Here is a 17,947-nt window from a genome sequence, read left to right as displayed (position 1 = left end):
TTAAGAGCTTTGAGCTTATTTTAAGTAGTTTCTATAATTTTGGACTAAACCTCTCTGGTTGAATCCCAATCATAGGGGGAGAGAAAGAGAGAGAGAAAGAGAGAGAGACTGCTCTCTCTCTAAGCCTTGGTGAATGTGTGATTTAGTTTTCATATTCCCACCTGTTCAGGCTAATTATTATATCTGCCATTTTAATAGTTCTCTAGTTTGCTTGTGATTTCCAAATATTTTGTGCCTATCTGCCATTATTTTAACTAAGCTTCCTTCAGATATGCTAATTCCAAATATGTAGAAAGATATTTGCTACACATTATTTACAATACATATTTTTATGTATGACCTCTCTAAAATTTAAACATTGGGATTTAAATGTGCCTAGCACAGGCTTCCTTACATAATTCTACTAGTCCAGTCTGAATATGTGTGTATGTGTGTGTGGCTTTATTTCCAGCTGACATCTGACAATGATAGGCATCTAATATCGACTCCTAATTTTTCATTTTAACTATGTAATTAGCACAATATATTTTACCTAATTATAAACTACATAAGGAATGTATTTCAAAAGATACCTCATAAAGTGATAATCAGATTCAAAGGGTAGTATAAAACCTTCCCCTCCCCCCTTCTTCCAGGCAGAATGTCTGGGTACTGAAGGTAGAGAGCCTCTGGCAGTTTGGGTGACATGTGTCCTCAAGCTATTTTGGTTCTTAGGTATTTGGGACTGCATGGCCTCTGATGGTTGGATCATAGTTTTAAAAGCCGAATGTTACTATTTACCTCTTCTAAGCTAATTATACCCTCACCCTCACAGCTTAGCCAGCACCCTTGTTTGGGACTCTCCTTTGTTAATTCCATCAAAGCCCTACTTATTTGTGGGTTCATGGTGTTTCTCTTCCAACCATTTAATCTTTCCTTCTTCCAACTGTAAGCAAAAATAGAAGGAAAACATGTTCTTTCCTGAAGTCTATGTGAAACTACTTAAATCCTCTGGTGTTTTCCTGCAAAGGAAACCATTTCCTTCTGGCCCCATGATCAGGAACCACGAATATAGTGTGCTGTTTTTTAGGAAATTCATTTAACCTTCTTTGGGGATTGGCCTTTGAACATAATTCTTCAGCCATACTTGTGGTGTCATTCAACTAGCAATAAGTATTTTGCACTTGATAGAATCACACAGTCTTGTTATGATCAAGACAGATTTCTCTAGCAGGTCATCCCTATGATATATATGTTCTTTATAAAAACATGAAAGTTTCTGGCAAACATTACAAATATAGGTTTGTGACCATTTCCCAGAGAAATTCAAACTTGGGACTCTGTCTCTCAAACACATACACACACACACAAGCACGTCAGTCACCTTTTTTTTAAGGTTTTCACGTATTTCTGAAAAATGATAGTTACTATCCCTGTGACCTAGGGACCTAGATCATAAACTACTCGAAGTTAAAATACTATACGTTCTTCTTTTCTTTTTTAAACTTTCCATAAAAACCTCCAGCATGTTCACCTACACCCCCACGATAAGATACCCATATTTAGAGGACTCATCCAGGCCTGTGCAAGGCTGGAATAGATCTAGCTTACAGAGCTGTTTAAGCACTCTCTCCTAGGCCTCCCTTGGGAGCATCCTGAGATCTGCTCTCTAGCCAATCTGTGTGCTCATCCTTTTTAAAAAGTTATCAGTAATTAAAACAATTTGTCTTGCTGTACCATTCAATTTAATAAAAAAGTATTAATGAGCAAACGAGTTTGAGAACAGTGGGAGCTATAAATAAGCCATGGTCCCCCCTCTCAAGAAACATAGTGTAGTGAGGAGACAGACACAGAAAGTCTAAAAAATGCTGTTTCCTTTCAGCTTTATTTTTTTTTTTTAAAGATTTATTTATTTATTTTAGAGAGAGAAAGAGAAAGAAAGTGGGCTGGGGATGGGGGAGGGGCAGAGGGGGAGGGAGAGAGAGAATCTCAAGCAGACTCCCCACTGAGCTCAGAGTCTGATGTGGGGCTAGATCCCAGGACCCTGAGACCATGACCTGAGCCGAAATCAAGAGTTGGATGCTTAACCAATTGAGCCACCCAAGCACCCCTCAAGCTTTATTGTTTTTATAATGTGGGTGAGGAAAAGTTTTCTATTCCCTTAGGAAGGCAGGCTCCTGTCCCTCATATATGTTCTTTTCCAAAAAGGACAATGTCTCAGGTGACAATGGGAATAGAAATAATTGTAGTCCTCATCTGGACTGTGCCATATCAGGGAGGAACAGTCACTAGGCTAGCTGAGTTCTGACTTTCCACTTTCACCTGGCTTTGTCCTTCCAAGGGACTTTCCCTTATACGGGCCAAAGTCAGAGGGGCTGAAGGGCAGTTCCTCCTTCCTGGCAGGAGAGCACTGGAGCTTAGTGACAAAGCCCTATTGTGCTTGAAGAGATCAATCTGATGAAAGGAGAGAATACAACAGTGAACCTTTGGTGTCTCTTGAAACTTTGCTTTAAAATAATTCATTTGTATTTTAAATGCAAGAAAAATGCACATAATTCTGGTGGACTTGCATATTCTAAATACGTATGCACTTACAGACAAGGAAAAGATCACACTTTTACTGTTAGCAAACACCCCACTATTAGAGGGATGCTTTGTGTTTATGAACAGAACAGGACCCATTAGAGTTCAGTAAGAAAAGCAATTTGAACAGCACCTATAATAAAATTTTGTAGGAAGTGAAACACCAAAGAGTGCCTGGAAGTATGCTGATACAGACTGAGTCTCATGCAAGCTGTCCAGAGAGATAGCTGAGGTGTCCAGGGGGCCTATCCCCAGATCCTTCTCTAAGGTCCTTCAGTGTCTGCAATTCCACAGGGCAACACCTCTAAGCACTAGGAAGCAGAAGTCATCTAAATTCCCGTAAATTATTCTGAGGGAAAAATCTCGTCAGGGATGACACTTGTAAGAGAAATAGCAGATACGGTTTTACATTGAACAAAATCCCAGCTTTTTGTTTGTTCTTTGAGGTTAAAATTAAGTCTGTTTTTGTTGTTGTTGTTGTTGTTGTTGTTGTTTTAACTCAGGTTAGAATTAGACTAGAGGTGAAACAGCAACTATATAATAAAGGTGGGTTCCAAAAGTATATGAGTTCAACCATGGTCTGGAAAATTAGCTGCCATCTGGAGATGAAGTGGTGGTTTTTCCCTTGGAGTTACTTAGTGTCTCTGTGCATCAAATTAGAAAATGTAAGTTTATTAAAACAATTTGCAATGGATTGTGAAGCATGCTTACAGTTGAAAATGAGATTGTGCTTCTTCAATACTTAACCAGTGGGCTCCTGACCCTCAAGTACCACTTTGGGCATACTGCTAGACATGAAGTTTGAAAACTCTTGCTAAAAGCCCAGTATCTACATATATTCTGTGGCCAACATGAAAAAGCCATCTTTTTTTTTTTTTTTTTTGCACTATTACACGGAACAGTTTATTTAACAGCTTTGGGGTGTGATGCCCTTGTTTTTTTAGTTTTTTGTTTTTAATAAAAATTGTATATACTTAAGGAGTTCAACATGAGGATTCAGTATACAAATACATTAGTGAAATTATTACTACAGTCAAGTTAATTAACTCATCCCCTCACATAGTTACCTTTTGTGTGAATGTGTGTGCATGTGTGGTGAAATCTACCTGAAATCTACCCTTTTAGTGAAATCTCCAGGATTTAATACAATTGTATTAACTACAATCAACATGCTGAACTCTAGACTTATCACATTCCTATTATGCAGATATCATCATTCCACTCATAAGTCAGCTTTTGTATTTCCAAATTCTTGTGAGAGTTGAAAGCAATAAATGTCCTAATAGCGCCAAGATTGGTTCTTTTGTGAACTATATGCTGAACTATCTGCTAAACTAGAGAAAACTCTGTGAAAGTTATGTCTCTAACTCCTTAGTGTACATGATATAGCAGGGAAATCACACAAACTCAAAGAAAACTGAGAGGAGAAACCAAACTGGCTAAGAAAATTGAAGGAATCAAATTTAAATAATTCTCAATACATCATGACATGTGTTAGAACAGTTCTAAGTTCTTGTCTGAAGAATAAATGGATGTAGTAAAACTATTAAGCAAAATTGTGTCAGGGGGCCTCCCAGTCTGGAGGAACTCAAGTTTGTCCAGGTTATACCCGTGAGACCAGTACAAAGTCATGAAAAAGCTAATCATTCTTTAGTTTAATCCACACCAATCAGTCTTCCTCCAGGCATCTGCTACCTGATTTTAGAGACCATATCAGAAATAAAAAGAAGCAGTGTCTCATTTATCATATGTCAAATTCAAAGGCATACATAGCTGCTTGTGAAGACCCTACTATGCTTTATTCACCTCAGAAAGAGATGTGCTTACCTGTCCCTAGTATAAAGCAGTCTTTCATGTGGCTTTAAAGATTAGTCCTGGGTCAGGTTATTATAATGCTTCCTCCCTGCAAGTCAACCATACAAGTCTCAAATCCTGAAATTCACTGGAATATTCATCAAAGAGATTATTTTAGCATAAGCAAGACCACTGTACTCAAATCTCTGTTTATCAAGTTTGCCTCCAAACTCTGCAAAGTGGAGGAAACTTTTATTGGATTTCAGAATTCTCCAAGCATTCTTGGGAAAACAGAAATTAACGGGCTTTGGCATTTCAAGAACCCATTGGGATTATCAAAGGCTTCAGTAGGAAACTCAAAACAAATAGAACAGCAAATCATCAGTGAGAAAGCAATAAACATGGCTAGTGAAATCTATGTCCAGTGTACTTAGCACTGAAGGAAGAGCTTATTTTTACCCAGACCACTTGTGGTTAGATGTACCCTAAAGACAGATATCCAATAATGGTTTGTCTCCTACTTCCTGGCTGGTGTTGTTTCTAGGTTTTGTGTGTGTGTTGGGAGGGTGGGTCAGGGGAAGGGTGTGACTGCTACTTGAAAACTAGCTCTCCAGGAAGGATCAAATCATCTACAGTGTGACTTTCCCTCCTCTCAGGACAATTGCATTTAAATATAGGCCAAAGGCTTAAGTCACAGGAATAAGGCTTAATCACAGGATTTCAGAAAATAGCCTTTTGGGAAGCTTGAGGACGGGATGGTGCAGTTGCCCTAGAGCCTCTGAAAGTACGATGTGTCGGTCTGCCTTTCTCAGATTAGGCTGAATTTTCAAGTCCTTGCTGAAACTTCCAAGTCTTTGTTACAGATTGCCTCGGAATCCTAGTCTGGTTTAATCAGTTTATGATCAACTCCAGAATGACAGAGGAGTATACACAGAGAGGACTTGTATCAGGGGAAGTGAAATAATTACTTCCTTAATGAAAAGCGAATTTAAATTCTAGGTTACTTATAGTAGCTGCTTGTTGGGAGAGGGGAACCACAAATTTAAAGTTGTGGTGATTTTTTTTTTTTAAATGTTCGGGAAAACGTGTCAAGCAATAATATATTAGGTGTGCAATACTTTTGTCAGGTAGAATGTCCTGGCTTTGGAAGGGTGACAAGAGGATTGTTACAGCAGTCTGCCTTTCAAAGGGCAGCTTTGATCATATGGTTAACTCGACATTTGGGCTGAGGAATTTAACCTCACCAGGGATGGGACTGGATTTTGCCACGCTCCCCTTACCCAAACTACAACATGCTTACTGCTTTCTCCCCACATTCCCCACATCTCAGCCTCCAGGACCAGCTACCAACAAGTCATTTTGTCCATTTTCATTGGTCTGACCACACAAGCAACATCCTGTTTCTTTAAATCTCTGATGCTCAAATTTCCATTGTAGAAACCAACTCCCTGTCAATTTTCTCTACGTTTAATCCTCAGCTTCTTGTCATATTTTCATTTTTCTGCATTGGTTCCCATGGTAACAAGTCTATTGGCAGAGAAAGTGTGACTCTGCTTTTAGCCCTCTGCACAATACAAAATCCTTCTAGTGATTCTCAGGCAAGTGTCATATAAAAAGGCAGGGAGAGACTACAGTTCCCTAGGCTAATGCCTCTAATCCTCTACCCCACCACCTGTTCTTTCCCACCCTATTCCCCAACCAGGCCCACTGCCCAGAATCCCTTCATCTTTTGATCCAAGTATTCGAAGTGCCCTCCTATCCAACTACAGATGCCAGGACTGAACCTTTTTTGTTCAGACGGCTTCCTCTTCTGTGAGTGACTTACCGGACAGAAATGTGTTAACTAATGGCAATGGACATTTGGAGGCAACATGGGAGAAGCAACTTGCACTCATTTTTCTATAAGATATCCTCAATATACATCTGAGATGTATACAGCCCAGGGAATAAGTAGGTCCTGAATGAGCTCCTGAGGAAGAGGAAGAGTTAACAAAGATGTAGAGAAGCAAAAAACCTTGTAACTGGTGGCCAAATGTGAGCAAGGGAGCTACAGTTGGGACAATTCAGGGTTCAAGTAAGTAAAAGGTAAGAAACCTACCAAAAGCTAAGGAAATGGAGCATAGAGAAAAAAGGAGTTTTTGAGTCAACGGCAGAATGGGAGCCTGCATAGGAGAGAATAGCTTTCTGCAAACTTTGGCCCAACTCCATCTACAAAACATTTTTCCAAGTAATCTTTCCCTTAATAACAGATTGTATGTTTTATTTTGAATTCTAGAATTCCACTGTGGCTTGGCAGTAAGTTATATGCCTAGCAACCCCAAATCTCCTATGTCCTCAGTACTCACAAAAAAATCAGGAACTGTTCATCAGAAATTATACAGTCCCCATGCTGAATGTGCTTTTTATTTAGGTTTTTTGAAAAGTTAATGAATTCAGGGGAATGAAAATAGATGTTGGAAATAGAAATGTGGGTATCTCTAGTTAAGAAAATTATCAAATGTAAATGATTCCTTTCTTCGTTGGGTTTTATAAAAATATGTGATACTTAAGCACACTGAAGTTTTAAAGTCGGCTGATTATATTGTACAAAGGTATTTTTGGCCCTTTAAAAATTATTTTCCTACATTAAGAAAAGTTTTCTTATATTCAAAACTTTATTGTGACTCAGGTTTTGTGTCTCTGTATAGACACACATATATAGGTGTTTTTCTTTGCACACTTGTTTTACACAGGTAAAATAATGAGATTAAATAATGCCCAGGTATGCAGGTCAACTGACTTCTATGGTAGCTAGATTAAGGAAAGCATCTGATGAATGGACAAAAGAAATCACATGATATTTCTTTGTATCTTTCCATCTCTCTTCCCCTTCCCCAGCACTCTACTAAAGAACGTCAGGAAATCTTATGTAATTTTTTGGAAAGTCCACAGGAAACCAAGTTGCAAGTCTCAGGCAGAACATGAAGCAGTTCCCATATTTGTTAGAATGGTGATTTATTTTCAGAATGTAATGCCAAAATAAATTTTATATTCAATACTTATAGTCTTTCCACTCAGAGGACTCTTATTGGTCTTGAATGTGGAAAAGGCATCTGTTCAGGGCAGCGAGTAATGTTGTATGTTAAGTTTTACGCTAGAAAATTTGGTTTTAGCTTTGATGACACCCAGTGTCAATGGAATGCAATAAATGTTTTATACTGCTTTCTGATGTTTAGGTATTTCCCTTTAACATCCTCAACTGCATTTGTCTCCTTGAAAACGCAAGCCTTACTGTTCTCTGTTTGGAATGGAGAAAAAGATAATTGATAGGCAGATAAGCTGGATATTTTTGTCTCAAAGCCAGTCAAGTTTCTTTTTGGACTCAGTGTGTAAAAGGGACTAAAGGAAGCTTAAGGACAATGGCATTGTCTTCATATAAAGGAGCAAATTTTTCCTGGTTAAAAATCAGAGGTGAATCTACTAAATTGTTTGTAAATTTCAAAGACTATCTCAAAATAACCTTGGAAAAGTAAGGTTTTAAGTGCTGTAGTTTCATTTTTCCCACTTTATAACCACCCAAGGGCACCCCCCTACCCAGCTGTATATAAGTAAACTATAATATGAACTATGGTCTCTTTCTACTCAGAGAAGAAATATTAACAGCAGCGATTCTAAATAGACGGTGATAAATTTTTAATTGGTCTGTAAAGAATTATAAGTAAAAGGATATTAGATACTAGGTTTTTAGAATTTTAAGTATCCATGAGAATTATTCTTTCATTCCTAAAGTGCTTGACGATTGATTACTTTGGATCTTAGTTATTGGGGGTGGGGACACAACACAATCTTTTTATTACTGTGTAAAGAAGTTCTAATTCCACCTATTTATATTAAATATTTTTCATATGCTAAACATATGTGCACACAAATTATCCATTTTTCCTTTGAGATCATATAATTCAGTTAGTGAAATATTTCACTCTTCTTTAAGAAAAATTCCTATGCAGTGATGCAACACTGACTGGGCCACTATTTTAATAAGATGAAGACAGTCTCTAGACTCATTCTTTTTCAACATCTGACTTCACTACCATATGTGCAGCACAACAGTGACATCTTAAGGCCAAGTAACTAGAACTCCTTTAGCCAGAGAAAGAATTTGAATTGGATCTGTTCTCAAAGAAATTTCATCCTGTTATCAAGTAGTTTTCAAGTTCCGTTTGCAACTGGTAGATCTTTCTAAATGCTACTTTATGACTTCTTTTGCAGTCTTTGTGAACATTTTTATGTGCACTGGTAAACACTAACATTTTACAAAGACATATTGTATATTAATGCATGCATTTCATTGCATAGTTTATTGACACTCCCCTTGTAAAGCTTTTATGGAAGAAACAACAAGCCACAGCAGTATAGCAAAAGAGGCTTAATCTTTATAAATTGGGGCCTTTTCTGTCTCTTTGCTAGCCTAGGTGGCTGTATACAAATTCGGGTGGGAGGGGGCAAGAAACACCTCTTAACATTTAAGGTTTTCTACATCGATGAACTCTAGTCAATTCAAAATAAATTGCTTACTTTAGTAAAAAATTTTACCATTTTATAAAAAAAAAGTTAAATCATGACATGTTTAATTGAAATGGCTGTATTGTAATTAATATTTTGAGATAATTGTGATTTTGAGCTTCAATTATATATAAAGTTGTCATTTTTGTATGTGCTAAAAATATGTATCACAATTAACAGTACTTTTTAGTTGAACTACATATTGATGTAAATAAAAACTGAATGAAGACATATTTACTACTTTATTAACATAGATTGTGAATGTACTTAATGGTTTTTTTGCAGTATGAGACCATAATGACTTTGAAAGCTGCTTCATTTTATGTGCAAAGGAGTCCTATGAATCTATATTTTAAACTTACTGAATCAGTGAAATTAATTACTTTGTCAGTTAATTTGCAAATGCAAGCTGTACTCTCCAGTTTATTTTATGTATTGACACTAATTGGTAAAGGTGTACAATGTGATTAGAATGCATTCTGAAGATGCTTTCTGTACAGATACAAAATACAGGGACTAAAATAATGCTGTGCAGTGTATAGCAGAGCCATTTTTCGGCTTTGGTGTACTCAATTTTTTCAGTATTTAAAAACGTGTTTTGAATAACATAAAAGTCTCTTTATTGTATAAATAATAAAATGTCACATTATTGTAAAGTGTCTTTTGTCTAATATCGAAGCAGATTTCTTAGCCACAGAGTTGTAGTATGAAAAGGGCATGTTTTTTTAAGCCAAAAACAACTATTATAATCCATATTTGAAAATGTAACTTTTATTATGAACATGTAGTATTTATCTTTATTAGCAATGAGTTTTTTCATAATATGAGCATGCCTCAATCACCCAAAAGCTAGCTAGCTACCTACCTGCCTATCTATATAAGTTAATATACATTCTGTTGATTGGCTACTTAAGAGAATCAAATGGTAAGTTTTATTATGACTGATCAGCCTACCTCTGATATTTTTGGTACAAATAAAAATATTTCTACTTTATTTTTACTAAATCAAGTTAACCTGTAACAAATTCCCTTTTAGAAAATTTCCACATGACTACAAGTTTAGTCTTATGAAGATCAGAAATAAATTTGAGAAGTAAGGCCCTGGAAATAAAAAAAATAAATGCACAAGGTTGGATTAGAACACACCAACAGAGTAGATAATGTATACAAATATCTGCTTAGTAAATTACTTCAGAAATTTCGAAGACTTTATGTGGTATATGTTATTAGTTATTTTCTGTTGCTGACATCTATAGAATTAAAATAAGCTCTTCAATACTTTTTAAAGAAGAACAAAAAGTATTTGTAAACACACTGAGGGAAAAATATGCAGATCGAATCCCTTCAAATTTCTTGAATCTAGAAGTACTAGGTTACTGTATGGAAACTTAATAGTAAGAAATCATTTTAAAAAAACTTGTCAAGTTTTAAATTCAAAATTGTGAGAGCAACTTAAACAACGCTTTTACTGTTTTCTCTGCCAATAACTACATCTCGTGTAACATTCCTGTTACATTAGATATTATGACAAAATGGTTTCATAAAATGTAGGGAAAAGGCTAGACAAGAAACATTTCAACCAGATTAAAACAAAAGCAAGACAGTGAATGTTAATTTAAAACTTATACCAAGACCAACCACATCACAAAAGTCTTATCACGGGTAAGGAAAAGCCTTATTTTTTTAAATGCCAAAGAACAGTTTTGAATAAAATTCAATTCAATTTTATATCTAACAAAAAAGGTAGAAATTAGATGGTCATATTCAAATCAACTAGTCACATTAAATGTAACATGAACAGAAATGTTGGGGAAAATCCCACTTCTACAAAAATGCTTTCTCATTATAAAAATATCAAACTAACTTAAATAAAAAATCACCTTTGAAGAAATTGTTTACTATCTTATAAGGAATGAAAGTAGGATAAATCTTATGCAAAACATTCAGAATAAATGCATGAACACTGTATGTGGTTATCACCATTACAAATGAACAATACCTTAGAAAAACGTTACTTATCAATGTAAGAAGTCTAAGAATTAACATGACCAAGATTATAAAACAACTCCAATTTAAGTAGGAATCCGGTCTCTCAAATATTCCAGAACAGCAGCTGTTCCTTTCATTAATATGGCTGCTCGAGGAACACGGAATGGATTTCCATCTAGTAGTAGTGTTCTAAATAAAAGAGAGAATTAAGAATTTTAACATTTTCCATTAGGGAGGCTTTTCTTCTAATTTCAATTGCAATTTTATAAATCAATTTGTATATTTTTTTCTATTTGTCCCTTTTCAAATCTAAGCATTTCAATAGTTGGAATTAGAACTACAATAATAACCCAAACAACATTAATTGAATACTTATTATATGAAAGGTGTTGTGTTGAGTAATTTATGTTCACTGACTCTCTTTTATCTTAACAATCCTATGATGTAGACACCATTGATGTTCCTATTTAATAGGTAAGGAAACATGAGTTCAGAGAAGTAAGACAGACATGTCCCAAGATCATACAGCTATTAAACAGAGGAGCTGTGACATGAGCCACCATTTTACCCATCTTCTTCTCAATCTTATAATGACCATATACTACATGGTTAAATTATATTTATACATTAGAATGAGCATACTTGTCAGTATACCAAGGACTATAGTGTAATCAATATATCCCCCCTCCGCTCTGGGAAACATTAATTCCTGCTCTCTACCTCCCTTGACCAGATGCACGCAGAAAATCTATTTACATGTTCTAAAATGAGGTTCAATTTCAGATTTGAGGACTGGTTGATTTGTTTCTTTAAATGAAATAAATTATAAGATAAAGAGACCTTTAATTTTCAAAAATTTAAGTGTTTGTGTAAACAAAAGCCAAAGGATTCATACCATATTACACAATAGATCTAAATGATATCCTCAATATTTCTATGGGCTGTGGAGATTCTTTCAAAGGCTGATTTTCTTAATTTATAAAAAGGAATTAATTACAGTTACTCCTCATTATTCACAGCCTCTATATGTGCTAATGTGCCTATGACTAAAAATTATTAGTAACCCCCAAATCAATACACAGGGCACTTTCGAGGTCATTTTTGGATATGCAGAACAGCAAAAAATTTGAGTCAATCACTAGGCACATTCTCAGCTGAGGTCAGAAAGGTGATGCTCTCCCTTCTTGTGTCAGTTCTCACACTGTAATCAAGCATCCTTTCTGTGGTCTACTTAGTAATGCAACATTTTTTGCATTTTTGTACTTTGTGTTGGTGATTTCACTGTTTAAAATGGCCTGCAAGTGTGGTGCTGAAGTGTTTTCTACTTTTCCTAAATACAAGAGGGCTGTGGTGTGCCTTACAGAGAAAATATATACACCAGATAAGCTTCATTCAGGCATGAATTATAGTGTTGTTTGGCCATAGTTAAATGTTAATGAATAAATAATATTAAATACAGAAATACACATAGAACAAGGTTATGTATTGACTAGTTCATGAAAATGTGACCAGAGGCTCCAAAGAGCCTAACTTTATACTTTCCCTAGCAATAATGGTTCAGTATTCACTAATCTGGTGTTCACAGAGACTTCATAAAATACAACTACTGCAAACAACAAGAACCAACTGTATTTGCCTCTTACAATTCACTAATATGAGCACCAAAGCAGATGCCAGTGCTTCCCTAGCAAAGTAAAATATGCCCAACCTCATATATAGTTTTCAATAAATTAAATAAATTAAATTACTTCCGACACATTCTGCTTAAGTACTTGGCTTTCTGTTGACATCTCAAAACTCTCTTTATATTCATTTAACAAGCACCTATGGAGTGCTTACTGTGTTCTAGGCACTGGGACAACTCTTTTCTAAAGGAGGAAAAAGAAATGATACAAATGAGTCCAAACAAAGCAGGATGGAAAATCAGAGGGAGGGACTAACTCTGCTTGGAGAAGAGGGAAGGTTTGGAGAAGAGGGATGATATTTAGGTTGATTCCTGATAAAAGCAGGGTGGAGGCATTTGAGGTTAAGGTAACAGCTAACACAAAGAATAAGAAAGACCACTCTGGGCTTGAAATAAATGGTGACAGTCTGTAATCAGATTCTGAGCAACCTTGTATCCATAACTGGGGAGTTTATATTTCCCTAACATTTTTTATGCAGTGCAGTTTCAAGTTATACACATACAGTGATGACAAAAGTATCAGAAAACAATCAGTTACTATATTGACATATATTATAGCATATAAACAAAGCTAAAAAATATATTATTTGGTAAAACTTGAAAAATGGAATTGGGATTCTGGATTTTGTTACCAGTTATTTTAACACAACATTAAATTTTTTACTTCAACTTTCCTGCAAGAGTACCTCAACAAGAGAAAAAAAGAACTTATAAATCAATTAAATGGAAAAACTTAGTAGAATGGTGTAGTTACCTTAAGTTCACACAATTACCAAGCTCTGGCGGAATTTGTAGGAGGTCATTATTTTGAAGGTCCAAGGTGATCAGATTTTCCATTGCCTTCATTTTCTGAGGATCCACAGATCCAACCTGATTGTTACTAATCAAAATTGTTTCAAGTGTGGGGATGTGATACAGAACTTCAGGTAGTATTCTGAACCTGTTAAAATATGAACAGAACACCTAAATGTATTGGAATCAAGCGAAAATCATTCCTTCAAATAGATGATCCTAAGTTTGATATCATCATGTAGTTTCATTTAGTGTAATTTATTTTATATTTGGTTTAAGTCCTGTGTTCAAATTTCAAGAAATGAACTGATTTTGGAAACCTTAAAATATATGTTAAGTGGACAGACGTATCATTTTCTGTTTATTGTGTAAATCCAACAAAAGTTTAAATTCTCCCATGTTTTTCTTTTCACATTTAGGAGACAAGAAAATCCTCCTGAGATTCTATATAAAACATCCCCATGTAGGTATTCTTCCTTAGTTTGCTTTTACTTCTTATAAAACAGAATTACTACCAATATATTAAATAAATATTAGAGATTTATATTTTGCTCTGATTGAAGCTTCCAAAATGAGTGCAATTTTGGTTCTTGAAAAGATGACAAACTAACATAGGCTGCTGCCTGCTCATCCAAAGCAACACTGAAGATGTCACAAAAAAGAAGGGAAGGCTGATTGCTCTCAGAGCAATACTCAGCAATTAATGCAAGATTATTGAGGATCTTTTGGCATGGTTACAGTGTGAGATAACTGTGGCATGGACTAGAAAAGACAAGGGTTGGGCTGAAGGAGAGATTTATAGCTGTGCCCTTTTAACTTCCCTATACTGCCCTTCTTTTGCTGCCTTGATGTTTTAAAAAAAAAGTAAGAAAGGAAGGAAGAAAAAGAAAGAAAGAAAGAAAGAAAGAAAGAAAGAGAGAGAGAGAGAGAGAGAGAGAAGAAGAAAGAAAGAAAGAAAGAAAGAAAGAAAGAAAGAAAGAAAGAAAGAAAGAAAGAAAGAAAGAAAGAAAGAAAGAAAAAAAGCAATAGCAAGTGTAAACTCAAGACAGCTCTGAAGTTCCAGAGGGACCGGAGAGTTAATGACTAGGAGTGCAGAGGGACCAAACTGCTCCAGAGCAGTCCTTCCTCTTCTTCCCACCAATGCATGAACAAGGTAATTTAAAAACATGTAGTTCACCTGCTGACACAGAAGTTAGGGTTAGTTTTTCCCATCTTCCCTAAGACATTACTTGACAATGTGACTGACAGCTCAACAGACAATACAGAACTAATAGTTCAGTTCACAGATAAAAATTAGCAGAGATCTGAGAAGTGCATATATTTTTAAAAATGACAACAATGATATAACCTACACATGAGAAACCATGAGCAATAATGAAGCAGACAGAACAAAAATTTAAATAGGCAGTATTTTAGACACATCACTGTGCCTTAGCTTAATAGCAAACGAGGAATAATAATAATACTAAACTTATACACTTGTTATAAGGACTGAATGATTATATTTCAGCTGGAATACAGTACATAAATGTTAGCTATTAATATTTAGATTGTTACCAGAATCAACTTGCATTATAGGAAACAAATGACATAGATGTTAAGAGCCCAACTGCTGGAGGCAAGATCTGCAATCGCTATAATGTACTAGTTATGTGAACCTTAGCAAAACATAAATCCCTAATATTTACTTAATATATTGGCAGTAATTCTGTTTCATAAGAAGTAAAAGCGACCTAAGGAAGAATACCTACACGGAGACATTTTATAGAAAAGCTCAGGAGGATTTTCTTAATTTCCAATCTTCGATTTTTAAATGAACATAATGACAGAAACCACGTTTTGTGAGGATTAAATGAGTTAATATATGCACTTAGTCCTGTACCAGCAGATAATAAGCCCCCAGTAAATATTAGCTACTCTTAATTTTTAGCAGTATCTTTAGAGTGTTTGCAGAATAAAATCTATTAGTTGCCATACAAAGCTCTGACAGGACTCGCTACTGCTCACATGTCCAATTTCATTTGTTATTTCTACTCTACGCCCTCACTTTATGTCCCGAGCCGTATCAAACTTCTTAAAGTGTTCCAATCACACCATGTTCTCACATGTTTGTGCCTTAGGACATGCCATTTGCCCCACCTGGGATGCCCTATCCCTGTGTGTCTGGCTGATGTCTCAGTTTCAATGCTATCTCCTCTGCCCTCAGGCAATCTCAGGAAACACCTTTACCTATGCACTGCGTTTTCACCATAGCAATTATAATTACTTATTTACATATCTGTCTTCCTACTAGGCTATAAGTTTCTTAAAATTGTTAAAAGGAACCAAAGTCTACTAAATAATCAGCTGTGAAAATTCTAAGAAAGCAGTATCACTTTCAATTATAAGTAGAATAAGGTGAAAATAAACCTGAATATTTAAATAAAGTAAACACATGGGGCCTTTTTATTTGGCTCTTTTAGGTATATTCTCTAAGACCTACAAACTGTCCACATAAAAATCTTCAGTCACAGATTAGTCTGCTCTGTCTCTCACCTGTTAAAGGAGAGATTAATTGTTTGTAGTCTTATCAGCGATTCCATTTCTTCAGGCAAAGAATTTAAAAAATTGTTCCTAAATTGGAAAGAAAAAGATGATTTACAAAGTTGAAAATCTGTACAACTTTAATTTATAATTAAAGTGGTTGATCAGGGTGCCTGGGATGCCTCAGTTGGTTTAACATTTGCCTTTGGCTCAGGTCATGATCCCAGGGTCCTGGGATTGAGTCCTGCATTGGGCTCCCTGCTCAGGGGGGAGTCTGCTTCTCCCTCTCCCTCTGCCCCTCCCCTCTGCTCTTGCTCTCTCTCTCTGATGCGCGCTCTCTCAAAATAAATAAATAAAATCTTAAGAAAAAATAAAGTGTTGATGAGACAAAAAATTATGTAGCTCGGTTTGTTAGTCCTTGATCTGATCTCATTAAGGCTGAGTCCTGAGAATTCTGAATCAGTCAGCTGCCTCAGGTATTTGATTAGTGTGCCAAATCCAAATAATATCAATACGTAACCAACTGATAAAGCAACCAACTCTTTAATAATACATTTAACAGGGCAAACACTGTAAACTAATCATTTATCTCCTTCAAACTGATCTCAGCAATCCTTCTCACAGATAGGGCCCTTGAGATCATGCCCTGTAAATACCACATTATTTGATTCCACAAATATTTGATTGGTGTTTAATACATGTATCTTGCATACAGACATGAAATTCTACTCTAAGCAGAACTGTAAAATTTATGAAAAAAAATGAAACAAGAAAGTGATGAGATTCTATATATTTAGAAATTTAGGGCTTTCTACTACATAGGTATTAAGCAAGTCCATTTCTACTCTAAGTTTAGAATTTCAATTTACACAATGCATATATTTTTTAAGAATCTTAGAATGAAGCATGGCAGTAAACAGAATCTCACTTACTGTTAGAAGGATCTGGGAACAATGTTAAAAAAAAGGTTAACAACAGGAAGGCAGAAGGATTCTAGAGCTTATATAATTATTTATAATAGAAAATATTTGTGAGAAAATTATATTTAACTGGATGGCTACCTATTACAACTGGGTAATTTTCTCTAAATTTCTTTGTGTTCAGAAGTCAAGCCTAATAATATGTTGTCATACTTTCTACACCTATATTTTCTTTTCTCTGTACTTTTCTCCAGTTATTGTCTTTATTAAGTTATACCAAATAACCTACTGCTGGTTTGTATCTTTTTCCTAGAGTCTTATATACCTACTGATATCAGATATGAAAGTGTACATTAGGGGAGCCTGGGTGGCTGTCTGTTAAGCGACTGCCTTTGGCTCAGGTCAAGATCTTAGGGTCCTGGGATTGAGCCTCACATCAGGGTCCCTGCTCGGCGAGGAATCTGCTTCTCCCTCTCCCTCTGCTGCTCACCCTACTTGTGCTCTCTCGCTCTCTCTCAAATAAAATAAATAAAAATAAAAAAATAAAAGTGTACACTAGTCACTTAATTAGAAACCTAAAGGTATAGACAGTGGCGCGCGCGCGCGCGCACACACACACACACACACACACACACACACACACACACACTGAATGGGACCAAAATAAAGAGAGCAGTAATAAGTACATGAATTCATTCTCTCTACTCCATTAATACTGAACTACAATGTGGTTTTACACTGTTTTGCCAGTGTAATTGCCACCCCAAAACAGAAGCAAGTCTACATTTAATAGGAGCAGAGTATTAGATTTGCTTTAATGCCATAAGCCAAAAAAAAAAAAAGTCTCTATAGGCAGAATAAATCCTTAAACAGATACAATTTAGCTTATTGTTATTTACCTATTGCTTGAGCAGGGCAAGAGGAGCTACAGCTTAAATAAACGAAAAGCACTCCAGTAATTATATATGAGTAGGAAGTGCAGATAATAGAGCTATAGCTTACAAATAAAGACTTAAAGCCCAAACAAAAAAATACTTGACTATCTACCTCTGAGTCATTTATTATTACCCTCAAAGAACCGTGGCAATTCTGATCCTGTCACTTCAACTTAGGACTTTTTTTTTTTTCTTTTTTGCTGCAA

The 17,947-nt window shown here is 35.6% G+C and overlaps 1 protein-coding gene across 1 annotated transcript in view; it reads right to left on the bottom strand.

Moving 5' to 3' along the window:
* Positions 1–9,653: 9,653 nt before the first annotated feature.
* Positions 9,654–17,947, bottom strand: part of LRRC40 (leucine rich repeat containing 40) — a 54,143-nt gene continuing 45,849 nt past the window's right edge. Inside the window, exons 13-15 of the mRNA XM_028102539.2 lie at positions 15,899–15,976; positions 13,326–13,511; positions 9,654–11,076 (exon numbers count right to left, since the gene is read on the bottom strand). Of these exons, the coding sequence (XP_027958340.1) occupies positions 10,971–11,076; positions 13,326–13,511; positions 15,899–15,976 (370 nt within the window). The 3' untranslated portion in view covers positions 9,654–10,970. The remainder of the gene's footprint in view (positions 11,077–13,325; positions 13,512–15,898; positions 15,977–17,947) is intronic.

The sequence above is a fragment of the Eumetopias jubatus genome, unplaced genomic scaffold (assembly GCF_037043125.1).
Source record: "Eumetopias jubatus isolate StellerSeaLion01/CBP00866 unplaced genomic scaffold, mEumJub1_p1.0 scaffold_4, whole genome shotgun sequence".
NCBI classification, from domain to species: domain Eukaryota; kingdom Metazoa; phylum Chordata; class Mammalia; order Carnivora; family Otariidae; genus Eumetopias; species Eumetopias jubatus.
This window is presented reverse-complemented; position numbering and strand designations above follow the sequence as displayed.